Source organism: Marmota monax, unplaced genomic scaffold (genome assembly GCF_021218885.2).
Source record: "Marmota monax isolate L192 unplaced genomic scaffold, Marmota_monax_Labrador192_F-V1.1 WCK01_AAM20220418_F8-fsc00037, whole genome shotgun sequence".
NCBI lineage: Eukaryota > Metazoa > Chordata > Mammalia > Rodentia > Sciuridae > Marmota > Marmota monax.
The window spans coordinates 8,851,563-8,872,531 of NW_026693245.1; the positions used below are offsets into that span (position 1 = coordinate 8,851,563).

At 34.8% G+C, this 20,969-nt stretch overlaps 1 protein-coding gene across 5 annotated transcripts in view; it reads right to left on the reverse strand.

The window, feature by feature from the left end:
• Plpp1 (phospholipid phosphatase 1) overlaps window positions 1-20,969 on the reverse strand; it is a 91,721-nt gene that overhangs the window by 37,359 nt on the left and 33,393 nt on the right. The window contains exons 1-2 of one of the 5 annotated variants that reach the window (XM_058583122.1): window positions 18,179-18,316; window positions 17,435-17,612 (exon numbers count right to left, since the gene is read on the reverse strand). The exons of 2 other annotated variants lie outside the window; for them this stretch is intronic. In XM_058583122.1, coding sequence (XP_058439105.1) covers window positions 17,435-17,512 — 78 coding nt within the window. In that variant the 5' untranslated portion in view covers window positions 17,513-17,612; window positions 18,179-18,316. Of the gene's footprint in view, window positions 1-5,280; window positions 5,303-17,434; window positions 17,613-18,178; window positions 18,334-20,969 lie in introns of those variants that run through there. 2 more of the 5 variants (XM_046456293.2, XM_058583121.1) reach the window with 2 other exon arrangements.

Sequence of the window (20,969 nt, forward strand, 5' to 3'; positions counted from 1 at the left end):
TCGGAGATGCCTATTTGTAGAGGCGTCAAGTAGGCAGTGGATGTAAAATCTGCAAAGTCAGGGAGGAGTCCAAGCTAAAGATATAAAATTGGCATAGAGACGGTATAACAGTCATGAAACCAGATGAGATTACCGAGGGATTAAGTATAGCAAGAGGAGAAAAGAGGATCCAAGCACTGATCCCCAGAGTACTACAAATTAAAAGATTAGGGAGAAAAGAAAAACCTTACAGAGAGCAATGAAAGAAAAGAAGCAGTCATTATTAGGGTAGAATTAAAACCAAAAAAATACAGAAAATCCCAAGGAATCTATTCTCCAAACCTAGAACTATTAAGTGTCGTAAGATCACAGGATATAAAAATCAATCCTACTTATATATACCAGCAATGAACCATTGGAAGCTAAAGTTAAAAGTACAACACCATTTATAGAAGCATAAAATATTGAAATATCAAGCTTATACAGTATCAGTGGAAGGCTAGGCACATATATGAATGAAGCAAAAATAGAGTCTAGAAAAAGATCCACACAAATAGAGTCAATTAAGTTTTTTGTTGTTGTTTGGTTGGTTTTTGTGTTTTTTACTAAGGTATAAAAACAATAAATAGAGAAAGGAGAAAGGAGACTCAAAGGTGTTGAAACAATTGGTCATACATATACTATCTTTTATAAAATTCACAAATGGGTCATAAAGCTACATATAAAACTAAAAATTATAAAACTTTCAGAAAAAGAGCTTTACAATCTAGGGTTAGAGAAAAAATTCTTACACAAGATACCAAAATCACAATCCATAAAAGAAAAAATTATTGATAAAAATTGGAATCATCCAAATTTAAAAACTTTTGTTCTCAAAAAATAACTTTAAGCTGGGCATGGTGGTACACAACTATAATCTCACCTATTAGAAGATTGAAGCAGGAGGTCTGAAAGTTCAAGGCCAGTCTGGGTAACCTAGCAAGACCCCATTTCAAAATAAAATTTAAATCGGGTATAGGCTGAGGATGCAGCTCAGTGGTAGAGTTCTTACCTAGTATGCATGTAAGACCCTGGGTTTAATTCCAGAACCAAGAAAGGGAAAAAAAAACAACACACACACACACATACAAAAAGAGAATGAAAAAACAAACCACAAATTGGGAGAAAACAGACTTCATCAAAGAGGATACATGGATAGCAAGTAAAGCACATAAAAGATGTTTAGCATTGGTAGTCATTTGAGAAAGGTAAATAAGGGTCTAATTAGATATTACTAAACATCTACTAGAATGGCCAAAGGGTGGGGAGGGTGATACAGAAAATACTAGTGCTGGTGGAATGCAGAACCTTTACACATTACTAGCAAGAACACAAAATGAGACAGTCACAATGGAAAAGTCAGGCAGTTTCTTAAACGTACATTTACAAAACAACAATAACAATTCACTCCTGCATATCTACCCAAGTACAATCAAAACTATGTGCACTCAATATATGTTCATAGAGCTTTATTTGTAATAGTCAAAAACTAACGAAGAACCAAGATGCTCCTTAACAAACAGTGATACATCCATAAAAATGGGGTACTTCTCAGCACTAAAATAGGTACTACTGATGCATATAAGAGAACTCAAGGACAATACTGTGAGTTAAAGTGTGTGTGTGTAGGGGGTTACTCTTAGAAACTGAATGAAGAGCAACACAAAAATGGTAGCTGCCACTGAGCCAAGAAGCCAGGACCTATATCATTCCCACTGAATGAGTAACCATGGAAGACAATATCAAAATAGAGAAAATCGGAAAATGGTCTCTATAGAATTGTATTTAGGAGTACATATCAAGAAAATCACACTGGGACATAAAGAGGAATGGATTCCCAGTTCTGCAATTTTGTAAATTTCTCTACTGAAAGAACTCTATGGCTGGGGCTATATCTTAGTGGTAGAGCACACGCTTTATATAAATAAGGCCCTGGGTTGTTCAATCCCCAGCACCAAAGAAGGAGAAAAAAATCAAACTTCAATCATCCAAACATAGTCTTCAAGGTGCTTATGCAGGATTCCAGGTTATATCTCATCTCTGAATTCTCTTCTACGAATCTCAAGAAATACTTGAATACTTGAGGATTGTGTTTTTCGTACTCTAGAAGTGTTCTTCACAGAGATTTAAAACCTCAACATCTACTGAATGATAAAAAAGAAACAATTAAACTGGCTGATTTGGGTGTTGCCAGAGCTTCTGGATACTTACAGCACATATATATGACATAGTAACACTGGAATATATCTCCAAAGTATTGAAAGGGTCAACTAATTACTCAACAACAGTTAACATTTGGAGTATAGGCACCATATCTGCAGAATTAACAACTAAGAAGAGTGGTAACTTTTCTATGAGGATTCAAAAAATGAAGCTCTTCAGAATTTTCAGAAATTTATAGTCACTTAATAGCTATAAAAGAAAGACCTACCACCTCAGAGACTTGTTAAAATAGAAATCTCTACATATCCACCACAGTACTTTGTAAATAATACTCAACAAAAGAACACAGCCCTCTGTTTATATGCACAAAAACTCTAAATCAAACAATGAGCATCCGAATTATATTTTCGTTTTTTTCATTGTTCTTTTTAGATATACATAACAGTAGAGTGTATTTTGACACGTTATACATACATGGAGTATTACTTATTCCAACCAGGATTCCATTCTTGAGGTTGTACATGATATGGAGTTTCACTGGTCATGTATTCATATATGAACATAGGAAAGTTATGTCTAATTTATTCTACCCTCTTTTTCTATTCCCATGCCTTCTCCCTTCCCTTCATTCCCCTTTGTCTAATCCAATGAACTTCTATTCTCACCCCTCTGCCTTCATATTGTGTGTTAGCATCCACATATCAGAGACAACTTTCAGCCTTTGGTTTGTGGGGATTGTCTTTTTTCACTTAGCATTTTCAAGAACAGCAACATTATATAGTACACAAAATGGGCACCTTTCCATTCATCCATTTCCTTGCCCAATGATTTTCTTTCTTTCTTTTTTTGAGAGAGAGAGAGAGAGAGGAGAGAGAGAGTGAGAGAATTTTTTAATATTTATTTTTCAGTTTTCAGTGGACACAACATCTTTATTTTATTTTATGTGGTGCTGAGGATCCAACCCAGCACCCTGCGCATGCCAGGTGAGCGCGTTACCGCTTGAGCCACATCCCCAGCCCCCCAATGATTTTCTTACCAGGATCCTTGGAAGAGTTACTTTCCATATTGGCGGGGGTGGGGGGGAAGTAATCTGCTGCAAAATTAAATAAGGGTGTAATCCTTCAACTTATAGAGAAATTAATTTGATTAGAAATCTCATTTTTCCTGACGAGTCCCAAAAGGATGCTTTTAGATATGTTAGAAGATTAATACTCAAGTATAATCATTTATCTGCTTAAACACTGGTGCATATTTTACTAAACATTAGTATTATATTGTGCTTCAAAATTCCCATGTGTTCTACTAAGAAAAATCAGTAAATCACTAATTGCCCTGCTAGAGTCCTCGGATATAACAAGATCTGCTCCCATACAACCCTGTAAGGCAAGATAGCCATTAGAAAATCATCCTATTAAAGATTCCTCACCGCTGCTACCTATTCCCATACCAGAAAGACAGCAACTAGGTATCTTCTCCTAAAAGTAGGTTGCTCTAATACAATGCTCTGTCCGAGCTGGTATTGATTACTCAATTGTTCAAAAGCAGATGTTCTTTCTACAAATAATACAGAATTCTATTTGCTATCATGCAGGAAACATAGGTTCATGGTAAAGAAAAGAAAAAGCGCCATTCTTAAGACCCCATCTCCTTGTCATTCTAAATACAAAAGCCTAAAGACAACTGACAAAAATAGGAGAGATATTGATTATTAAAAACAGGATCCCAAAAGAATTTTGCTAAAATGGAATACTGAGTGGTATTCTGAAGAGCCTGATATGCAGCACAAGCTATTTTTGTTTGTAGCTACGCTGGAAACAATAAAGTGGCTTCTTTCCAGAGCACTATTTCTGCTCACACTTCACAATTACTGAATAAGATATATTCAAAAGCACTGCAATGGACATGCTTATTTCTTATGGTTTACATAACCAATCCTGCATTCAAATTCATTAAAGAGGTAAGCCCATTTATGTCATTCTCAGCTTATAGTTTCTGCTCCTCAACAAAAACTAAATTGGGGAACTGGGCACAATGGTGCACATCTGTTATCCCAGCAACTCAGGAGGCTTAGGCAGGAGGATCTTGAGTTCAAAGTCAGCCACAAGAAATTAGTGAGGCGATAGGCAACTGGGTGAAAGAAAAAGAAAGCTGGTGGCACATACCTGTAATCCCAGTGGCTTGGGAGGCTGAGGCAAAGGATCACAAGTTCAAAGCTAGCCTCAGCAAAAGCAACGCACTTAGCAACACAGTGAGACTCTGTCTCTAAATAAAAACAATACCAAATAGGCTGGGGATGTGGCTCAGTGGTTGAGTGCCCCAGAGTTCAATCCCCGGTACCAAAAAAAACAAAACAAAAAAAAACTAAATTTGTTTTTTTTTTTTTAAGTTGCTAAAAGTAACCACAAAATATGGCTAAGAAATTACATAATTTTAAATAAGCTTTTATTAAAAGGCCCAAAATCCCTTATTGAGGAACCTAAAGTCCTCAAAAATCCCATTTAAAAAAAATTTTTGGCACTAAAACCCACTCTGAAATTATCTTATGTCAAAACCTGCCTGGAATAAATGATGGAATAAACATAAACTTTACCCCACTTACTATGACTATCCTAGACCCTGCTGAGGGTTGTTCCATAAAGGCATGTGAATCATATAACCTTTTGAAAATTTCAGAAATTTTCAAAGTGTTTTAGACAATGGACTGTGAACTTGTATTTGGATAAAATCTTCATTGTGTAAGGATACTTCTCAATTAAACTCTTGTTTTTCAGAGAGTCAAAAAGGTTTTAATTTTTTAAAGGTCTACTGCATAATAAAATTTGAAAAAATAATAGTCCCTTACATAAAATGCACTAAGTACCCCACACATATATCTTCTTAATTATAGGACTAGTGAATACTATAAGATTTTGGTTCTTTATGGTTTTTTTCCATTATAAAAACTAAAAAATATGGAAATTGCTTTCTAAATTTGTCTTCATTAAATTATCTTATAAATAAAGGTTTATTTTATTTACTAAACCATCAATCAATCCTATACTCCTTCTTTTTGGTAAGACCCAAAGGGAAGTGGGCATAGTTCAATGGTAAAGCACTTACCTAGCATGAACAAGGTCTGGGGTTCGATCCCCAGCACTGCTTTAAAAAAAGAAAGAGAAGAACCATCTATGATCTCAGGTCAAAAATACACACACTTATAAAATTCATTAACTAACAAGTTATATGAAGCATAGCTCTGAAACTACTTGTTTTATCTTATTAAATAATCTTATTTCTAGCACTTGATGGTACTAATATTCACTATGAGGTCAATCATTTATAGCAATCATTATTTAGCAAAACAGCACTGACATATTATCAGACTATATGAATCAACTTCTTAAATAATTTTTTTAAAATAAAAACATTTTGTGTTTAAATTCACTTTGTGTGTATCTATGGTGCTAGGGATTGATCCCAGAATGCTAGGCCAGTGCTCTACTGAATTATAACTCCAGTTGCCAAATTAACATTTTGTTGTTGTTGTTGTATTTTGTTTTTTGCTAATACTGGGTATCAAACTTACGGCCTCACACATACTAGGCAACTACTTAACTATTGAGCTACATCCCCATCCCTTACTTTCATTTTTAGAGCAGTCTTACATTTACACAAAAACTGAGAAGAAAATGGTTCCCATATACTCCCTCTCCACCATCACTACTGCTCAATTTCCATTATTATAAACATTCAGCATTTGTGTGGTACCTTTTTTTTATAATTAAGGAACCAATATCAGTACACTGTTATTAACTCAAGTCTATAGTTTACATCAGGGTTCATTCTTTGTAGTTCTATACTCACCATTACAGTCATATAGAATAATTTCACTGTCCTAAATATTCTCTTGCTCTGCCTATTCATTCTTCTATCCTCCCCTTAAACTGATAACTGCTGATCTTTTTACAACCTCTATAGTCTTACCTTTTCTAAAATGTCATAGTTGGAGTCACACAATATTATATCTTTGAACATTAGCTTATTTCACTTAGAAACACGCATTTAAGGTTCTTCCATGACTTTTCATGGCTTAACAGCTTTCCATTTTATTGCTGAATATCAATATCCTATTGGGTAGACACACACAGTTCCTTTATCCATTCATCTATTGAAGGGCATCCTGGTTGCTTTCAAGTTTTGGTAACTATGAATAAAAATGCTATAGACATTCATGTGCAATTTTTTCTGTAGATGTAAGTTTTCAACACATTTGGGTAAATACCGAGGAGCACAAAGACTATGTTTAGGTTTGTATGAAATTGTCAACTTGTCTTCCAAAGTAACTATACCATTTCACATTCCCACCAGCAATAAATGAGAATACCTATTATTTCACACCCTCTGCATTAGCATTGGCATCATCAATGTTTTAGTTTTTCATTATTCTAATATGTGCATAGTGTTATCTCACTGTTGTTATAATTTGCAATTCCTAATAATATATGATACTATCTTTTTATATGCTTACTTGCTGTTTGTACATCTTCTCTGAGGAGGTATCTTCAGATATTTTGCCCAATTTTTAATTGGGTTGTTTTCTTATTGTTGAATTTTAAAAGTTCTTTGTACATTCTGGATGCAAATCTTTTATCAGATGTTTTCCAAATACTTTCTACCAGTCTGTGGCTTGTTTTTATCATTTTCTAAACAGTACCCTTCAGGGACCAGAAGTTCTAAATTTTAGTGAAGTCCAACTTATCAACTATCTCCTTCACAGATCATGCTTTGCTGTTGTATTCAAAAACTCACTGCTAGACCCAAAGTACAGCTTTATTTTTAAATACAAAAAAATTACAAACAAGTCAAAAGCTCAACCAATTTCCCACAAAAATGTAAGTGCATAACATCCTCAGCTAGAATTTTCAAAGCTGCATTTATGAAAAGGGAAAATAAAATCATGAAATATTAACATAGTCCTTTCACGTCTATCTAACAGAAGATATTCCCCAAGTAAGTCATACAGAAATGCTCTGTATTCAAACTCTGGTCCACAACAGAAAAATATAGATATCTTTGTATTTGTTTTTTGTATATTCATAGATGATAGCTTTGTAAAAGAAAAAATATTTAGTCTGTTGTATACAAATATTAGGAATTAATGAAAAAATAAATTTAATTTTTCATATATTTTAAAATAGATGCATATTAATCTATTATATTAATCAAAAATATTTATTTGGTCTATTTTTCTGACTGTATTTGTTCAACAAATATAGAAATTATTTTGCTTGGAAAAGTGGGAAGAGATGGAATATAACTCTGAATACAAGTGTGGGTGGCAAGAAGACTTAATTCCTGGTAGTAGCAAACTGAACATTTCTTTTCAACTGTCTTCTTACATATAATTCAAGACAAAGCTTATTTAGTAGAAACAGCTTTGAGGGTTTCTTTTTAAAAAAAATTCAGACTTTCCATCTAAGAATAACATTTAACCAATTCGAATCCTACATATTTGTCAAGACATGTGTAGTAAAAAAGTTAAAAGACAATGTCTACTAAACTAGTAGAGCTGAACACAGCACGAGGTTATAGGCCTTAACCATCAACCTTAGCAGAGGCTGATATGCTGAAACTACTGTGTAACTCAAAAACTTTCAATTTCTTTGCATGTTTTGTTTTTTGAGAATGTATTTTCACTGTGTTATGCAGGTTGATCTTGAATTCCTGGGTTCAAACAATCCTCCCATATTTGCCTTCAGAGTACTTGGGACTAATACATGAATACCACTGCACACAGCATTCAGAGCTTTCTTTTCTTAGAGTGGGGTGGTAACTGAACCCAGGGAAGCTTTACAACTATACTACATCCCCAGCCCTTTGTTTTTCAGTTGTTTTTTTTTTTTGGGGGGGGGGGCAGGGAACCAGGGATCAAACTCAGGGGCATTCAACCACTGAGCCACATCCCCAGCCCTCTTTTGTATTTTATTTAGAGACAGGGTCTGAGTTGCTTAGTGCCTCACCATTGCTGAGACTGGCTTTGAACTCACAGTCTTCCTGCCTTAGCCTGCAAATGCCATGATTTTATTCTCTTTTATTGCTGAGTAATATTCCATTATATATATATATATATATATATATATATATATATATATATATATATATATACACACAAATATAAATTATTTTGCTTGGAAAAGTGGGAAGAGATGGAATATAACTCTGAATACAAGTGTGGGTGGCACACTTGTATTCATCTATTGAAGGGCATCTAGGTTGGTTCCACAGTTTAGCTATTGTGAATTGTGCTGCTACAAACATTGATGTGGCTGTGTCCCTGTAGTATGCTGTTTTTAGGTCCTTTGGGTGTAGACCAAGGAGAGGATAGCTGGGTCAAATGGTGGTTCCATTCCCAATTTTCCAAGAAATCTCCATACTGTTTTACAAATTGGCTGTAGACCAAGGAGAGGATAGCTGGGTCAAATGGTGGTTCCATTCCCAATTTTCCAAGAAATCTCCATACTGTTTTACACATTGGCTGCAACAATTTGCAGTCCCACCAGCAAAGTACGAGTGTGCCTTTTTCCCCACATCTTAGCCAACACTTATTGTTGTCTGTATTCTTGACAACTGCCATTCTGACTGGTGTAAGATGAAATCTTGGAGTAGTTTTGATTTGCATTTCTCTAGTTCCTAGAGATGTTGAACATTTTTTCTTTTTTTTTTTTAATTTTTATTGTTGGTTGTTCAAAACATTACATAGTTCTTGAACATTTTTTCATATATTTGTTGATAGTTTGTATATCATCTTCTGAGAAGTGTCTGTTCAATTCCTTGGCCCATTTATTGATTGGGTTATTTGTTTTGTTTTGTTTTGGTGTTTAGCTCTGTGAATTCTTTATATGCCCTAGAAATTAGTGCTCTATCTGATGTGCAAGTGATAAAAATTTGCTCCCAAGATGCAGGCTCTCTATTCACCTCACTGATTATTTCTTTTGCTGAGAAGAAGCTTTTTAATTTGAATCCATCACATTTATTGATTCTTGATTTTAATTCTTGCACTATAGGAGTCTTATTAAGGAAGTTAAGGCCTAATCCAACATGATGAAGATTTGGGTCTATTTTTCCTTCTAATTGATGCAGTGTCTCTGGTTTAATTCCTAAGTCCTTGATCCTCTTTGAGTTTTGTACACAATGAGAGATAGGGTTTAATTTCATTTTGTTGCATATGTTTTTCCAGTTTGCCCAGCACCACTTGCTGAATAAGAGGCTATCTTTTCTCCAATGTATGTTTTTGGTGCCTTTGTCTAATATAAGAAAACTGTAATTATGTGGGTTAGTCTCTGTGTCCTCTATTCTGTACCATTGGTCCACCAGTCTGTTTTGGTGCCAATACTATGCCATTTTTTGCTACTATTGCTCTGTAGTATAGTTTAAGGTCTGGTATAGTGATGCTACCTGCTTCACTCTTCTTACTAAGGATTGCTTTATCTATTCTTGGCGTCTTATTTTCCAGATGAATTTCCTGACTGCTTTTTGTATTTATATGAGGAACGTCATTGGGATTTTGATTGGAATTACACTAACTCTGTATAGTGCTTTTGGTAGTATGGTCATTTTGACAATATTAATTCTGCCTATCCAAGAACAAGGGAGATCTTTCCATTTTCTAAGGTATTCTTTAATTTCTTTCTTTAGTGTTCTATAGTTTTCATTGTAGATGTCTTTCACCTTTTTTGTTAGGTTGATTCCTAAGTATTTTATTGTTTTTGAGGCTATTATAAATGGGGTAGTTTTCCTCGTTTTCCTTTCTGAGGATTTGTCACTGACATACAGAAATACCTTTGATTTATGAGTGTTGATTTTGTATCCTGCTACTTTGATGAATTTATTTATTTACTAGTTCTAGAAGTTTTCTTATGGAATTTTTTGGGTCTTCTAGGTATAGAATCATATCATCAGGAAATAGTGCTAATTTGAGTTCTTCTTTTCCTATCAGTATCCCTTTAATTTTTTTCATCTAATTGCTCTGGCCAGTGTTTCAAGAACTATGATAAATACAAGTGGTGGAAGAGGGCATCCCTGTCTTGTTCCAGTTTTTAGAGGGAAAGCTTTCAATTTTTCTCCATTTAGAATGATGTTGGCCTGTGTAAGAAGATAATCTGAAGAAGTAGGAGGTAAGGATACAGAGTTATCATATCCTAGGAAGTGTGAAAGAGAAATCTAAAGAAGAAGGTTATTAGCAGGAGAACAGAGAGGAAGTAATTTTGGGTAGACAAGTAAGAGGGAAGACAATAGAGTACATAAAGCAAACACACATATATGTTAAGAAAAATACAAAATGTTAATATAGTAAAAATTGGATGAAAAAAAGAATACACAACACAACTGTAATGTACTATTCAGTCGTCTCAGACCTCAATATTCTAATTCATGCAAAGTACTTAGTTTCACATATGTTGGGGGTGTGAGGGCAGGAGAATAGAAAGGGAAAAGAGAAAAAAGGGGAAAAAAATCTCAAAGGAAGAAATAAGGATTGTTTTGGTTGGAAATCAGTATCTTTCCTGCTTCCTTTCTCATCCAATAGGTGGGGTCGTCTGTTGTTAGCTGGTATCTCCCCCTCAGGATGGTGAAGGTAACCAGGGAAGAAGGGTTGGTCCTGGGTGGAGGGCACCTGGAAGTGGAGTGTGGTACCCGCTGGTCCCCAAAGGGAGACTTCACCTCAGGGATCTCTTTTTGGGCCTGCTCCTATAATGTAAGCTCCTGGTCTTATCTCCTTATCTCACCTGAAGACCTCCCAGTTCCTTGTATCTGTGTTAGTCTCTAAACTATACCACACTCACCTTCTCCCTTACTGCTTCCTAATAAGGGACCTTTCTCTCCTGGACTCTAGTGTGTGGCACTTTGGGCACCCTGCACACCTGCCCTGCTGAGAGCTGTTTTTTTGTTGGGCAGTCACTTTGCCAGATTAGCAGCTGCTGGGGAGAAGATGGAGTTAGAAACTGGGTACCTGGCCAGACAGAGTTCCAAATTGGTAATTGCCCCATTAAAGATGGTGATGAAGGTGACCCAAGATGGAAGCATTTGTTTTCAGTGATGGGGTGTCAGGTTCGGTAAGGGGAACCGGGCGATGGCGTTGAATGATGAGTTTAGACACTGGTCTGTGGTATGCAGTGTGTGGCTGAGGCTGTCTTCAGAGTCTGTGTGAGGTTCCCCAGTGCAGGCAGGCTATGGCACATAGGGGATTATCTCCCTTGCTGTAGAGTCCCAAGATGGAGGCGACCAGAGAAGCCACACGTTGGTTGATGGGGGTCTGTCTATACAGGAGTGGCGGCTGGAGATCCTGCACGTGAGTAGCTGCCAGGTGTCCTGCATGGGAGCTGTGTCCAGGATTTCTACTCAGGTGGGTGGCCGAAAATTTTGCACAGGTGGTGATGCCAATGGTCCCACTTGGGCACCTGGTAGTCCTGTATGGGTCAGTAGTTGGAGACCTACTCTGATGCTGAGGCCTGGAGCCCTGCACGGGCACAGTGGCTGTGATTCCTGTGTGGAAGCAGGAATATCAATTGCAAAGAAGCAGTATTCTCACTTCTTGGGTCCCAGGCCACAGAGTGACACAGAATGATGCCCCCCTCTGGCCCACCACCTTGGATACCCTAAGCAAATAGCTTTTAAAGAAGCCTTTATGAGCATATATTTCCCTTAACAAATCACACCATCTGGAAAATCACAGGATTTAGTGAGCTTGGGTAGGTGAAACTAATAAAGCTTCAGTTTTCATTAACAGTATATACTCCATAGTTACATGATTTATCTTTCCATTAAGTTTATCCAATACTTAGTAAAATTTATTAAAATATTTAAGTGTTCTATAAAATAAACATATATGGCAAATACTTAAATATACCAAATCTAAGCATTCAGAATATTTTCATGTCAAAAGGATATTTAGGGGCTGGAGCTGGAGCTCAATGACAGAGTGCTTGCCTAGAATGTGTGAGGCACTGGGTTCTATCCTTAGCACCACATAAAAATAAACAAATTTAAAAAAATACAATAAAGGCATGCTGTGCATCTACAACTACAAAAAAATACAAATTCATTATTAAAAAAAAAGATATTTAATCCTACCCATTACTTCTTCCAAAGGTCTCATGTAAAACAAAGTTTTAAAGAAAATGTCCATGATTATATTGCAAATAATTGAGAAATGAATGCATCTGGCATTACTTCATCTTATGACAGTTATACAAAGAAGAGGTGCTGGAACAATTATTCATAAGAACTTAATAGTATGAGTATTTACCACAATGATGTACATAGAAAATACAGTTCCAAATGGAAATAAGTAAATGAGAAAACTCATTTTAAAACTAGGAAACCAACTTTTATAATATGATATTTCTTCAATTCTAATAGGCATTTCCCCATAATTTAGATCAATATAATAGTATCCTACATTTTCCTGAAAAGCTTTTTAATAAGTTATCTGATATTAAGAGATAACTTTGGAAATATATCTCCAAAGAATTCATGTATTTCCAAAGAATTAATCTGAATTTTCAGGATAGTAGTTTTTAATCAAACACTAACAACAATCCTGCTCTATTTCATACTATATAGTTTTTCATTAAAACTTTCTATCTCTAGGGGTGGAATATAGCTCAATTAGTAGTTAGTAGTGTCTCACACACACAAGGCCCTGGGCTCAATCTCCAGCACCACAAAAAGAAAAAAAAAATTCTATCTCTATTTTATTAAATGTCTATTACATTCTAAGCACTGTGCTTGGTTGGCACTAAGGATATGATGGTGAACAAAACAAACCATCCCCACTCTTAGTGAAACATATTGTCTACCAGGTGACAGCAGTACAGCACCTTTATCATGGAAAACAGGGAGACAAGAAAGTTTTAAACAAGACAATGTCTATGATTATAGCAAATCACTGAAGGATGCATCTAGTATAACTTCACTGTTGGAAGGAAGAAAACCAAATGTGGTGATAAGCTGTCTGGATACCAGCTTCCCAGACCAGTACAAGATAGGAGAGCAAGAGAGACTTGCCATGCCATAAAACCCCACAAACACCAATGCACTCTTGCCATTGAGTAGGGTAAAATTCCAAAGCCTCTTTTGCCATAAACAACACTTTACTTATATATTACTTACCCCTTGGAAAAATAAATATGAACACATCCATTCCTTATTACTTACTACCCAACTTCTTATCTCTACATAAGCACCTTGAAATAATAAAAAATGGACCTTATTTATCTGCTTTGGGGAAATATTCTTTACAAGCTATGTACCAAAAACAAAGAACTTCAGAAATCCCATATACCCTCAGTAAATGATTTCTCTCATCTTCCCAAACATTATCAAATATCATTCTTCACAGATATAGTATTTTCCAGCAATTCAATTCAAAAATTTTATCCTGTAGTCTTCTTACCCTCAGGTGTTAATAAAGGGAGTAAAAGTGATTTAAAAACAAAAAATTAGGACTAATTATAGTACCAAAACTGAAAAAATATTTTTCCAAGTTGTAGTTTATCATTTAAAGTTGTGGATATTGGGGCTGGGGCTATAGCTCAGTGGCAGAACGCTTACCTAGCACACACGAGGCACTGGGTTTAATCCTTAGCATCAAATAAAAATAAATAAAATAAAGGGATGCTGCCCTTAAAAAAAGTTTTTAAAATATTAAAAAATAAATTTGTAGATATTATCTACTTTAAAAAATATATTACACTAATAACACTTGTAATAAAAAATCTGAGAATGCAAGAAAAAATATGCACATCTTATGTAAAAGCCTGATATCTTCTCTTATGCTAGTACACAGGTAACTTTACTTGAAAAGGATAATTTAAAGTATATTATTGAAAATTTTGATTTAAGATGCTATTTCCATTTCTGTGTTTTTCAGAATAATCATTTAGAATGACTTCACTTGGCACTTTCTTGGAAACAGATGAAACTTTATGTATACATAACAATTAAGCTTCTACCATTAAAGAGAAAATAAGTATATAGTTAATAGTAAATTTCAGGTACAGAAAAATGAAAATGATATAATTTCTAATTTTTTTTCCAATCTAAAATAGGTTTCATTACTTGAAAAAGCAATGTATATTCAAAGGAGGGAGAAAAAACAGAAAATATAGATGGAAAAAATGAAAATAATTTCAAATACTAATAAACCCCACAAACACAATGCCCTCTTGCCATTGAGTAGGGCAAAATTCCAAAGCCTCTTTTGCCATAAACAACACTTTACTTATATATTACTTTACCCCTTGGAAAAATAAATATGAACACTATTCAGAGAACCATCACTATTCTCCCCTCCACTCACACTTTATATATTACAAAAATATTTTCATGTCAATAAATATCACAAAAAATATAAAATAAAGTATTTGTTTCATCACCAAAATAAATCATAACTGAAACAGCCCCCCCATAGCTGGCTTAATTTATCTCTTTCTGCTATAAAAAAAAAAAATAATGCTATCGGCTGGGCATGGTGGTACATGCCTGAAATGCCAGCTACTCAGGAAGCTGAGGGAAGAGGATTGCAAGTTCAAGGCCAAACTGGGCAACTCAGCAAGACTGTCTGAAAACAAAATAAAAAGGGTTATGGATGTAATTCAGTGGTAGAGCATTTGCTTAGTGTGCACAATTCCCACTACCACAAAAATAAAAGGAATCCTGTCATGAACATTTTTGTAGCTAATTCTCTGCACAAAACTATTATTACTTCCCTATTATAAAATATATCCAGTATAATTTCTAGATCAAACAATGTATTATTTTTAATATCAATTTACAGTTCTGCCTGGCATGTAAGAAAACTTTTTTCTATGCTTGACAAGCCAAGAAAGGTTCTTACCTTTGCTAATGTGACAGATAAAACTGTCTTCTCAGTGTTACTTTAATATAAATTTCTGTATTTCTTAAGAACATTAGCAGGGCATGGTGGCACATATCTGTGATCCCTGTGACTTAGGAAGCAGAAGTAGAGGCAAAGGAATCCCAAGTTCAAGGTCAGCCTCTGCAACTTAGCAAGACCCTATCTCAAAAATAAAAAGGGCCGAGAATGAAACTCAGTGTTTAAGCACCCTTAAATTCAATCTGCAGCGCGCATGCACGCGTGTACACACACACACACACACACACACACACACACTCTTTGGCCATCTTTCTTTGGAGCATTCATGTATTTCTCACTAATTTATAAGAAGAGATTAGGCCTTTTTCACATATATCCACATGCATTTCTAGTTTGTAATGATGTGATTTGGGTCCCATGAATAAAACACTATCTCTTTATATACTGGTCATGAAAAAGCACCGACTATAACCATTATTTTAGGTAAAACATTTTTACTAGAAGCTTATATCATAGACTAATCAAAACCTAAGAATAGCAACTGCTCAGGTCAGTACTCAAGTCAATTTAAAATAACAGGTCAGAAATAGATAAGAACTTTCTATTACCAAACTATATATGTTAAACCCTAGACATAGTGTACTTATTCATTATAACATGTAGATTTGAGATTTAACACTGACTTCATTATTACTATCAAAGTTACTATCACTACTCTCAGTTTATGCATACATTCAAGTTTTTACCTTCTTCTAAAAATGTAAAATTTTGCAAAATTAAACATATGGGAACTGCTAAGGGATAAGTACACCTACAGAAAGCCAAAAAATATGGCAGAAAACCCAAAACAGAAAAAAAAAACTTTGAGCCATATAATTAAGAATTTAAAATCTTCTGAATCTGGTACCTTTATTGCTAGCTAATAACAGCAGAGCATACATTAATTTTTTAAAAAGATTACAGACCACAGATTTTTAACTATCACTGCTTTAAAATGTAGATTTTCTATCCTCAAAATCTTATTGCTGGGCTGGGACTGTGGCTCACTGGTAGCACACTTGCCTTGCATGTGTGAGGCACTGGGTTCGATTCTCAGCACCTCGTAAAAATAAATAAAATACAGATCTATCAACAACTAAGGGAAAAAATATTTTTTAAAAAATCTTATTGCTTGTCAAATTATAAAGTGTATGTATAAAGTTACATCAAACATAAATCATTCATATTAGAGAAAATAGTCGACTACATCTGATGTTATGTATAAAGATTAAACAAACCTACCCTAGGAATTTGCAGGCATCCTCTCATATTAATCCACAAGCCATAAGCACAGCTAAGGCCCAGAAACTGGACAAATACTACTAACATTTCTTTTAATATAAGTAAATTTGCATTAAAATATCTTTCCAGGTCAATCCTCTCAAACAAGCTCACAGCAATCAATATCTAAGATTTATACCAAGTCTTTTTCCACTACATTTTAAAAAATATAAGAACTTATAATGTTTTTCATCTAAACTGATACTTTCATATTTATTTCAAAAACATGTCAAAGTAAAACACAGGGCACAAAATTGAATCTGCAGCATGCTCTTAATATAAAAATGGTTGCACTAAAGGAAATAACACTGAAATGTTAATAAAATAGTTGTCTTCAGGTAATAGAAATATAAGGGTTATTTTCTTTCTATTTTTAAGTTTGGTTTAATATATAAATGAGTATGTACTATTTTTATAACTAAATTTTTAAAAAATAATGAAGTGGACCAAATTAAGCAATTAAAAATAACTTCCTAATCCTCAATCAATTATCTCCTCAAATACAGGAGTAGTTTTTTGTTTGTTTGTTTGTTTGTTTTTTTAACTATGTGATAATAGCTTGAAAGAAAAAGTGGTTACAACAAATACTTTGTGTCTCCTGCAAGTTCAGTAACAGTATTATCATGTAATGACAGTATTGTATGCTTCCCTGTACACTGTTCATAAGCCTAATGGCTAAAATAGGTATTGCCAGTTAAGGTAGAATTTACTTTTTAAGAAAAAGTAACTCCTTAAACTAAATCCCAGATTTTCTCTCCTTTATTACTATAAAAGTGGTTCCAATCAAATTAGAATTGTTATTATATAAACATACTTATATATCTTAGAACACAGTAAAATCCAAGTCCCTTTCACACCTTCAGGATGAACATCAAGGGGGGGGGGGGGAATCTGCCAGTGAAAAAGCAAAATGAACTCAGATAAATGAACTGGAAAACCAAAGAATGAGGTTATTATTCATAGCCAATTTGAAGGCAAAATAGAAATGAAAACCCAAACAGTCCTGTTGTGAACCATGGCTGCTGAACTACTAAGAGACTAAAATTTTAAGTCAAGTACCTGGGAAAGCCAACCGACAAGAGGCAGGAGGTCAAAGAATGCATACATGTGGCCTGATCTGCTGTACTCTTTAGACATTCTAGACGTTTTAAGTCCCTTCTATTTCAAAGTAACACAGAAAGACAAAGGGCAAGGTTTAGGAACTGGGACCAATTTTAACTCACTGGTGAATCTTAACCTAGAATGGAAAAAAAAACAAAACAGTAAAACCCAATATTATCCTAAAACTATCTAAAAACCAGCACAACTTTAAAAGTAGTGGTAATTTTAATGTATTCTTAAGATTTTATTTTGCATGTGTATTTAAAATCTTTGTTTTGTTTCCTCAAATTTAGTAAGTAAACCTATCTCCATTTTTATGATCTCAATTTTCACTTATTAGTATGAAAGCAAGCATAATCTTAGTTTCAGCATTGCCATAAAATAGCTTACTGAACTTGAACAAGTATATAGGCCTAAGTTTCTTCATTTGAATACTAAGAGGAATTGATCCAAATTATTTAAATGAACCCTTCCATCCTAAAATAATCATGCTATAATTCTTTAGGAAATATCAAGTGAGTAACACCCACCTTTAACAGGAGAAACACCCATGAAATGAAACAGTGGGTATATTCTTCAAGCCACCATACACCACATCAACAATGGTGAAGATAGGTCTTGATTCACTCCCACCCAACTCCATCACATCATCCAACCTTAAGCACAACAAGCCCAACACTACCTACTTATTAATTTACTTACAGAGGAAATGGGTAAGCCAACCCCCACTATGATGAGGACAGTAGATGTGACGGTACTGTCATGGTACGGAAACTTGATGCTGTTGTCTGTACAGAAAAAGCCTCTCTGAAATGGATATATTTGGCCCCAATTTAGAACAGTCATAGGCATGGAAGCTGTTGGGGAAGGGAAAAAAGACAGACATGATTAAACTCAATTCACTTCTTTAGGAAGTAAAGTCTACTGAAGGGAATGCAAATCTTAGTTACATTTTGCCCTTTGTGGAAAAAGATAAATACTTCATAATATCCAAGAGTGAATTCTGAGGAAACCATGCAACATTTGCTTATCCAAAAATAAATTCTCTTATTTGCATTGACCTCTGATTCTAAGGACAATCTATAAAAGAAATCTCCCAGGGAGAGGAACAAAATTGGCCCACTGAAAAATAAATTTGAGAAAACAGGATGGTTTTCTATTTTAAATTCTATAGCTAATTCAGATTTAATTTAATTATTTAATATCTTAATTATTAAAGGAAAAGGCAAAGTTCTGGAAATAAATTTAGCAATGGCATCATAACAGTCAAATGTAGTTAAGTAGAAGAAAGACTTAAGAATTTGTTTCACATTAGAATGTAAACTAACAGATTTAGAAAAAATAAAAACCTTAAGTATACTTGATCACAAAAAAAAGAAAGAAAGGAACAAGCCCTTTGTTTTCCAAAGACAAATTAAAAAAAAAAAAAAATTGGGCTTTTATTAACTCAGGCAGAGCTCCAAAACCATTTTAACATGTTATAGAGAAATAGTTTTCAGTTAAAATTTTCCATCTAAATAAAATGACCCTGAAAGACCAAAGTTAAATAACTTAAAGCAACAGTGTTTTTGGTGATGTTTGTTTTGCTCTGTTTTTTTTGTTGTTGTTGTTGTTGGGGTTTTTTTTGTTTGTTTGTTGTTGTTTTGTGGGTTTTTTTTTTTTTTTTTAGCAGGGTCCTGCTATTTTGCCCAGACTAGCCTCAAACTCAAAAGTTTTCCTGCCTCGGCCTCCTGAGTGGCTGGGATTACAGACATGCACCACACGATGCCCAGCTAGCAGCTTCTTAATATGTTTAAAATATACCATACTTTTAAGATTTGTTTTATAAAATTCAAACATTCAAACATCTACTCACTGTATGCACAATACTAAGCTAAGCCATATATAGTAAAAACAGAATGCACACTCAGAAAATTGTTTAAAAAAAAATACCAAAATATTTTTTGGGAGAGTGATTCAAGGGTTCTGTATCTTTATTGTGATGGTAATTCCACAGCTCTATTTTTATTGTATATACATTTTAAAAGACATAAGAGGCAGAAATATGCCATAAAAAAGAGGAATATGAGTAATTATTAAAATGGCATAAAAAGATATTTGGGAATTCAGAGGTCAAAGTAAATGAAAGTGAGAAAAGATCATTAAAGAGGAGGAACAAAGTAGAACTTGAAACAGCAGATAAATCACAGGCAATTGGGAGGGGCACAGAAGAGCAGTTAGTGGTTGAGGGATGCAAGGGCAGCATGAGAACTGCATCAAGAGCACAGAGGGAACAAGCAAGGAGTGTCCAAGGTACATTTTACAGCATGCTAATACGTACTGCATGCTCACACATGCCAGGCACTAGGCTACACAGATCACCTTCATTCTTACTTCAACCCTGTATAGCAGGTACTATCCGTACTCCCATTTTTTACTAAAGTTATCATCGAGGTTTAGAGAAATAAAGAACACTGTTGAAACTGTAAGTGGTAGAGCCAAGATTCCAAAACAATCATTAAACATATGTCCTCCCATGGATACAAATGATCTGGCTAGAGTAACAGGATAAAATTGTGGCAAGAAAGATAAGAGTGCCGGTCATGGTGGCACATGCCTGTGATCCTAGCGACTCAAAGGCTGAGGCAGGAGGATCTAGAGTTCAAAGCCAGCCTCAGCAATGGCAAGGTGCTTAGCAACTCAGTGAGACCCTGTGTCTAAATAAAATACAAAATAGGGCTGGGATATGGCTCAGTGGTTGAATGCCCCTGAGCTCAATCCCTAATACAAAAAAAAAAAAACAAAGGTAAGAGTGGGGGCAGGACATGTCCTTAAAAACAGCTTGTTCAATCAAATACATGTTGCATTCATAATAAAAACTCAAAGTTAATGAAACAATATCTTCTTTTCTCCAAATTTTGCAAGGTTTTTAACTGGGCTTAAGATTTTTGTGTTTATTAAAGGATTATGGCTTAAAATACTGGCCTAGAAAAGACCTTATCTTGTGGGGATATATATGTGTATGTGTGTGTGTGCGTATGTGTGTGTGTGTGTGTCACTGTCTTCTTTTGCTCAGGGTCAGCAACATGGTAAAATGAGAGTTTTAAAATTAACATCCAAACCAGCCTAGGTGTCCAATGGATGAATGGATAAAGAAAATGTACATTTAGCTACTCCAGAGGCTGAGAAAGAAGGATTTATAAACTCAAGGCCTGCCTGGGCAATTTATTGAGACTCTGTCCCAATAGAAAATAGAAAAGGTAAGGAATGTAGCTCAGTGATAGAGCATCTTCATAGCATGTGTGAGGCCCTGGGTTTGACTGTCAGTACTAAAAAAAAATTCTATAATAATCTTACACTGAGTTTTACCTGTTATGATAAATTCATACTGTACGTAACTCCCAAAAAGCATTGTTTTCGTTTTCTTGCAGACATCTTTCCAGGGAACTTTCTACCATTTTTCATTTGAGACAGGGTCTCAGTAAGTGGACAAGGCCAACCTCAAACTTGCAAT